Source organism: Chaetura pelagica, unplaced genomic scaffold, assembly GCF_000747805.2.
Source record: "Chaetura pelagica isolate M959 unplaced genomic scaffold, ChaPel_1.0 scaffold775, whole genome shotgun sequence".
NCBI classification, from domain to species: domain Eukaryota; kingdom Metazoa; phylum Chordata; class Aves; order Apodiformes; family Apodidae; genus Chaetura; species Chaetura pelagica.
Window position 1 is genome coordinate 443,057 of NW_009953204.1, and position 7,785 is coordinate 450,841.

Below are 7,785 nucleotides of genomic sequence, written 5' to 3' on the forward strand. Positions count from 1 at the left end.
ACTGCATGTAGGTCTAGCTGCTGCATCTCAGGAATGAAAGCCCACCAGTGTGCACAGGAGCCAGCCTCCAGCTGGAACATGAGCTGGAACATGGGATCATAGTCATAGAATGGTTTGGGTTGGAAGGGACCTGAAAGATCATCTAGATCCAACCCCCTGCATGGGCAGGGACACCTCCCACCAGCCCAGGCTGCTCCAAGCCCCATCCAACCTGCCCTTCAACACTGCCAGGGATGGGGCAGCCACAGCTTCCCTGGGCACCCTGGGCCAGGGTCTCCTCCTGTAAACAGTGCACCTGCAGACACCTGCAGCCAAGGCAGGGCAGTGCCTCACCTTGGCCAGTCTTGGCTCTTTAAAAAGGGCAACTCATAATTATAAACTCCTTTAACATTCCATAGAATTTTCCTCTGGGAGCTGGAGCTCCCTCATCTCAGACCTTAAGCAAAGCGTCCACGGTTTAGGCGGAACTGAGTGGACGTTTCTAATCAGGGCTGTTCCTTCTCTTCTTTTGAAGGATGAGCATGGCTTTATTGCCAGGGAGTTCAACAGGAAATACAGGATCCCAGATGATGTGGACCCTCTGACCATAACATCATCCCTCTCTCTGGATGGCGTCCTGACCGTGAGTGCACCCAGGAAACAAAGCGACGTCCCCGAGCGCACCATCCCCATCACCCGAGAGGAGAAACCTGCCATTGCAGGAGCCCAAAGGAAGTAGGCTGCTATTTCCAGCCACCCCGGGGGGGCCATTCAAGAGCACTTTTCACCCTGAGCCAGCTATACCGAATGGCTACTCTTTATTATTTATGCTGAGTAAGTTTGTTAACGAATAAAACATGAATAAGCAGTTTGTATGTTTGTTTGTTTGTTTCCGAGCGCTGAGGACATGGGAAGTGTTGGGTGAAGCAAGTTGTGCAAGGAAACAGCCCTGGCATCATCCTTGCCTACAGCCTGAGTGGCAGGTGTGTCCAGGAGAGCTTGTCTGGCTGTTCAGAATCTCTTTGCTACTTTCAGTTTGTCTGCTCGGATGTTTTGCAAACATCTACCAGCAGGAGCCTTTTCAATGTTGCCAGAGGGTTTCAGAGTGTTTCACAAGCAACAGGCAAGTTTCTCCAGTGGAGATCAGACTGGTGAAACACCCTCATGACAGCCGAAACTCGTTTGAAGTGTGGGTATAAGATAACAACTGAGTGGATGGCAACTGTTATCTTACATCCCTAGAGTGACTGGTGGTGTGGAGAAGCACCCAAGGGCTGCAACCAACTTAGAGCAGTTGCAGATGAAAGCTGCACAGCTGCAGGAAACACAGACACATGCAGAGGGGAGGGAAAACACCACGGGAAATCACATCACTTTGAAACTCTATTGTCAGTGCCCTTCAAACAATGAACAGAGTATTAATCTGATTTATCCTAACGCTGTTCAGGGGTACAAACCACCTCTAAGTCCTTCTAAGCACCTCTCTTCAAAGGGACACCAGCACGAAGGAAACTCTGTATTCCTGGAATTGAATTCCTGAAATTCATCTCTAAAAAGGACAGATTGCCACAGATCTGTCACACAGACCATCAGACTCAGTCATGACCTGACTGGTTTTCTATGTTCTTTATGCCTGCTAAGACAAAAGTTACATTAGAAAGGACCAGTTTAAATCTCAAATGAACTGAGAGGACAACCTTCCTCCATGGCTTTGAGTGAGAAAAATAAAACAAGCAGTGATGTGGGTTCACTGTCAAGCAGCCCAAATCCCACCTAATTCCAAGGCCTAGGGTTTCCTATGAGGTGGTTCCAAAAAAGCAGTTCCAGTTCAGGTGTTAGTTGGGCTTGGGCTGACCAGGCACAGGGTGACTGGTGACTGGTGGTCATCTCTGCACAAGAAACAAACAGGAACACACACAGGTCACACCACAATGCAGCTTAGAAAGCAGGAAGAATGTTTGTCACATAAGGAAGTAAAGGCAAAATAGCGGGAATCTATCCAGAAAGTGCAACTGAGGGAGATCTTTTACTACAGAGGAGGGTTTAGTTGGGCTGAAACTCCAGGAATTTTGAGTGGAAGCTCCTTGGGGTTAAACACGATGAGGTTAGCCAGACACAAACACTTGGCATGCAAATACCACTCTCTGAATGACTTGAAATACCTGTTCTGTGGTGGCACAGGAGCACAACTCAACAACAAGAAAGGGAAAAAACCAATTTTGTCATCTCCAAGCACAAGTGTCATTCAGAAGCTCCTCTTCAGCTACACCACGGGTCCAATAGACTATGTTTCAGTTCTATGCTCATATTTTTTATTCTCTGATGCTTTCCCTTTTCATGACCTGGAGTTTGTTATTTCAAAGCAGCCAGGATAGTGAAGGGAAAAGCTCAGATTTAGTAATCTAAGTGTTCTCCTAAGTGGTGACACTGCAGCTCTCAGCTTCACATGGCACTAAATATGTCTCAGAGGTTATTAGCCACCCTGTGAAATAGACAAAGTGATTTATCCAAAGCCACAGGGACCCAGTGCATGAACCAGACTTCACCCACTGCAGGCACCAGGTCCCTGCTGGAGTTTGCCTTTCCCAATTTTAAGCCTCCCACTGTCGTGACACATGAAACACCATCCTGGAGAAGGCTGAGAGGGGACCTTGTGAATGTTTACAAATACCTGAAGGGTGGGTGTCAAGAAGAAGGGGCCAGTCTCCTTTCAGCAGTGCCCTGTGACAGGACAAGAGGCAAAGGAGACAAACTGGAACATGGAAAGTTCTACCTCAACATGAGCAAAAGCTTCATGAAGGGTGACAGAGCCCTGGGACAGGCTGCCTGGAGTCTTCTCACACATAACAAGTCATACTAGGGGAGGTTTAGGCTGGATATCAGGAAAAATATCTTCACAGAAAGTGTTGTCAGGCCCTGGGAGAGGCTGCCCAGGGCAGCTCTGGAGTCTCCACCCCTGGAGGTGTTTGAAAGTCCAGTTCTGGGCACCTCCATTCCAGAGAGATCTCGAGGTGCTGGAGCCAGGACAGAGGAGGCAACAGAGCTGGGGAAGGGCCTGGAGAATCAATCTGATGATGAAGGCTTGAAGGAGCTGGGAATGTTTAGTGTGAGGAAGAGGAGGCTGAGGGGAGAGCTCATCAGTCTCTGCACCTGCCTGAGAGGTCATTGCAGAGAGGTTGGTGCTGCTCCCTTCTCACTGTAATTAGTGACAGAACAAGAGGGAAGGGCTTCCAGCTGCACAGGGCAGGGTCAGACTGGGCTTTGGGAAACATTAATCACAGAATCTGAGGGGTTGGAAGGGACCTGGAAAGATCCCCCAGCCCAGGGCAGGTCACACAGGATCCAGGGGGGTTGGAAAGTCTCCAGAGAAGGAGCCTCCACAGCCTCTCTGGGCAGCCTGGCCCAGGGCTCTGTCACCCTCACAGCAAAGAAGTTCTTCCTGAGATTCACCTGGAACCTCCCGTGCTCCGCTTTGCACCCACTGCCCCTTGTCTTTGCAGGACTATTGCAGAGCAGGGATGATTTTTGAAGCCGTTTTCCCCGCCCCGGGGCGGAGCGGCCCTGGCAGCAGCAGCAGCAAGACCAGAGAGGCGGGGGGCCGGGGCAGAGGAAATGGCCTGAAGCTGCTCCAGGGGAGGTTTAAACTGGATATTAGCAGGAATTTCTTTGCCCAAAGAGGGGTTGGACAGTGGAACAGGCTGCCCAGGGAGGTGGTGGAGTCACCAGCCCTGGGAGTGCTTAAAAGAAATGTAGATACAGTGCTGAGGGACATGACTGAACAGGTAAATCAGGCTGTGGTGGGAGGAGTTGGGTTATGGTTGGACCTGATGATCTTCAAGGTCCCTTCCAACCAGGATGATTCTCTGATCTTGACCTTGAGTGTCTCCAGGGATGGGGCCTCCACCACCTCTCTTGGCAACCTGTTCCAGAGCTTCACCACCCTCAGTGGGAAGAACTTCTTCCTAACGTCCAATCTAAATCCACCCTACTCGAGCCCCTTGTCCTCTTGATACTTGTCCCAAGCCCCTCCCCAGCTTTCCTGGAGCCCCTTCAGGCACTGGAAGGTGCTCTAAGGTCCCCCTGGAGCCTTCTCTCCTCCAGGCTGAACCCCCCAGCTCCCCCAGCCTGGCTCCAGTGCTGCTCCAGCCTCTCATCATCTCCATGCCCTCCTCTGGAGTTTCCCCAGGAGCTCCATGTCCTTATGTTGAGGGCTCCAGAAACCGGGCACAGTGCTCCAGGTGGGGTCTCACAAGATTCCAGTAAAGGGGTAGAATCCTCTTCCTTGACCCCACTTTTGATATGAGGAACTGGAACTGCCCAAGAAGCTGAATCAAATACTCTAAAATCTAGTAAAACGGGAATAGCACTGAGCAAGGAGCCATTAGCTTTGCAAGAGAAGCAAATGCAGCCTGGGCTGTTTGTTTTGCCTCATGCACAAGGGTGGGGGGATGCCTGGCAGCTGCTGCTCTGATCCTGCTTAAAAATGGACTAGAGGACTTTAACTGCTGTACTTCTTCAACATTTTATTTTGGAAGGAGCCGAAGTTTTGTTTTCTGTGGACTGCACCAAGCTGAAGGACTATTTTCCAGCAGAAAAAAGAGAATTTGATTCTATTTATTTCAACTTCCCTCACTGTGGGAGAAAGTCTGGGGTCGTGAAGAACAGGGAGCTTCTTGCCCGCTTTTTCCGCAGGTGAGTAAAGCAGAAGAACTTCCAGGCTGACTGACTCCATGGTGCAGGTTTCTAGCTGTGTTGCAGGTGCTTTTCTGGCACTGTAACATTTCTGGGTGTGCTAGCAGGGTTTTTTCATGTTGCCTGGCTTTCCTTCTAGCTCTGCGGAGGTGCTGGCAGAGGAGGGAGAGGTCCATGTGGCTCTTTGCAATGGTCAGGGCGGGACACCTGCTGACCAACCAAGGAGGGAATGGCACAACAGCTGGCAAATCGTGGCAGTGGCAGCAGGAGCTGGATTCATCCTGAGTGAGGTTCATCCTTTTAAAGCAGAGACTATCCATGGGTACCAGTGCACAGGCTACAGGTAACCACCATGTGGCAAACCTGAGAAGTTGGTGTTCATGCTCTTACAATGCCTCACACTGTATGTTCTTTTAGTATGCTGTTTGTTGGAGAGAGGAACTCACTTTAATTTACCTTAAAACAGCTACCAATTTGTGGCAGAACAGCCAAGATCAAAATGCAAGCTTCTTGCTGAAGTACTATCTAAAAATTAAGATTATTTTAGGATTTTAAAGGTCCATTTCAGAACAAGTGTCAGTCTCAGCCTAAAGACAGTGGGAGGGCTGCAGTTTGCCTGTCTGCTGAGCTGACAGTCATAGAATCACGACGTGGTTGATGTTGTCAGGGGCTTCCAGCAATCATCTGGTCCTGCCCTGCAGCTCAGAGCAGAGCCAGCTAGAGCAGCTCACTCAGAGCCACACTCAGTCTGCAGGGATGGGGACAGCACAACCTTGCTGTGCAACTTGTTCCACCTGCCCAGTAAAAATAGGGTAGTGTGGCATTTTTGTCACCTGAGATTCAACCAGAAGTGTTTTAGTGTTTGTACAGAGAGTTACCTGGGTCAGAAAATATACAGGAAATGATCAGTGACTTTGCTTTTTTCTGTATTGTCAGGAGTCAAGATAAATCTTTCCGTGTAGAAGGTGCTTTAAACCACATTTTCACCAGGAGCACACCCCTTCCCTGCTTCAAACCTGTGGTCTACCAAACAGAAGTGGAAAACCAAACAGTTTATTTTCAAGTACCACAAGTACTTGTGGATAAAATTGATAGGTAAGTTTTATAACAAGTTTCTGTTTGGCAGTAACACGCTCTCCTGCTGTCAGTGGGCATGACCACCATAGGTGTCAGATAAAGTGGAATTGTTGCACTTTTCCTCCTTCCCTGTTTACAGAATTTCCTTCAGTTTCTCCTTCTAGTCTGTTTCATGTTGGCTTGTGCTTGTGGGCTACTGAAAATTCTACAGAACAAAAATAAACTTCATGTTTGGGACCAGGCTGTTGTAGCCTTGAACACACAAATAACAATTAAAACTTCAATCTGCTTTTCTGCACCATGGAAGAAATTCAGGAGCTGACTGAGTGTCTGCTAATGCCATAGGGAAAATAAATAAACACTAAAGGTGAGCTGCTCCATCCAGGGCTAGAATAATTTGATTCATTCCTGTAGTTGGGTAATACCAGTGTGGAGTGGAAAGGGTGATGGCTGTTAAAGTCCCATTTGTTTATTAACAGCAGAGGTGCAGTTAATTCCTGATGGCAACCTGGAGATAAACACCAGTGTCCTGAAAACTGATTAAAGACTTGGCTTGTTTGGGTATTTACCAGCCTGGTATCTGAGATTGGTTTTGGGTAAATTGCTGGCATTTCAACAAAATCTGTTTAGTGGTGTCTGTAATGTGGACATTTTATTTTTCACAGGGGTTTTCTAGAACTCAATTCCAATCATCCAGTAAGGACAGTAAAGGAGAAGCTCACTGCAGAGCTCGACCAAGCCTTTCTGCTGCAGAACACTGACTGCTGCCTTCCCCTGCTCCACCAAGGTCACCTCAGTGGGGTTTGTCACTCAAATCTCTTTTTGATCACTCTGAGCCCAGAGGAGACTCCAAGCACTGAGGAAGTGGCAAATGAAGTTTCATCTCCTCATGTTGACTTTTGCAGGGACACAGATGGGAGTGGCTGGGTACAAGGGGGATGCCACCTTTCAAAACAGTATTATCTTAGACCTTCCCTTCTACCTTATGCTCAGGCAATAATACAAAGAGGAACCTTTGTCCCAGGAATACTTACAGTTCTGTCTGGCCCAGTTTTCAGGAAGTGTCGTATCACTCCTTACTCCATGCCTGTTTTTCATGAGATCATATTTGCCTGTACAGTTAACAGGGGCACAGAGAGCAGCTGTATCCAGATGTTGGTGAAGAACATGAAAACCAGCATACATTCTCTTCACCAGGCTGTTTCCAGCTCTAAACTGAGTATCAGTCTGCAGGAAGCAACGAGCTTTGAGACAACTGAGCTCAATGACTTTGCTGCTTTTGAATCTCAGCTTAGTCAGGTTCAGTACTTCATCTGCATGGACACAGACACTTTGGGCTCCTGTGAGAGGGGCCTCTGTGCGGGAGTTGTAAGGACAGCTCATGATGAATTAACCAGCAGTGACTTGGTTGTTGTCTTGGCTTCGTTGAATCTCGACCTCCTGGCCATGCTGATCTGTGGAATTCCTGACTGGCGGATGCTCTGGACATCAGACAAACGGTTCCTCCAGCAGTTTCCTAGAGGGGAGTTAAGGCTTTTCAAGAGTTTTTCTCTGTATCCACCTTCCTATGTCCACGATGTCAGCTTTTGGCTTCCTGATGGGGAGCGATTTGATGAAGTTGCTTTTCACACCATTGCTAGGCAGGTGTCAGGTGAAATGGTGGTGTCCATCCAGTTAATTGACAGCTTCCAGCGGGCAGAGACCGGACTGAAGAGCCTGTGCTACAGGCTGACCTTCCAGTCCTGCGACAGGGCCCTGAGCCGCCAGGAGGTGGCACAGATGCAGGAGAGATTTCGGAAGGAAATTGCCCAGTGCCTGGGAGTGACTCTTCGCTGAAGCCTTGCAGGTTGTTGCCAGGTGCTGGGCTCGCTCCCGGTGTAAGGACTGGCCGTGCTGGGCTGCCAGAGCCAGGGGTGCTCCCCAGAGCAGGGGGTGCTCCCCAGAGCAGGGGGTGCTCCCAGAGCCAGGGGTGCTCCCCAGAGCCGGGGGTGCTCCCAGAGCCAGGGGTGCTCCCAGAGCCAGGGGTGCTCCCAGAGC

At 49.3% G+C, this 7,785-nt stretch overlaps 2 protein-coding genes across 2 annotated transcripts in view; both read left to right on the top strand.

Moving 5' to 3' along the window:
- CRYAB (crystallin, alpha B) overlaps positions 1-847 on the top strand; it is a 4,401-nt gene extending 3,554 nt beyond the window's left edge. Inside the window, exon 3 of the mRNA XM_009997410.1 lies at positions 515-847. Within this exon, the coding sequence (XP_009995712.1) occupies positions 515-718 (204 nt within the window). The 3' untranslated portion in view covers positions 719-847. The remainder of the gene's footprint in view (positions 1-514) is intronic.
- A 3,562-nt stretch (positions 848-4,409) lies between these two features.
- Positions 4,410-7,584, top strand: FDXACB1 (ferredoxin-fold anticodon binding domain containing 1). The gene is made up of 5 exons (XM_009997426.1): positions 4,410-4,419; positions 4,515-4,671; positions 4,811-5,014; positions 5,608-5,766; positions 6,414-7,584. The coding sequence occupies exons 1-5, from the start codon at positions 4,410-4,412 to the stop codon at positions 7,582-7,584; spliced, it is 1,701 nt and encodes a 566-aa protein (XP_009995728.1).
- The last annotated feature ends 201 nt before the right edge of the window (positions 7,585-7,785 follow it).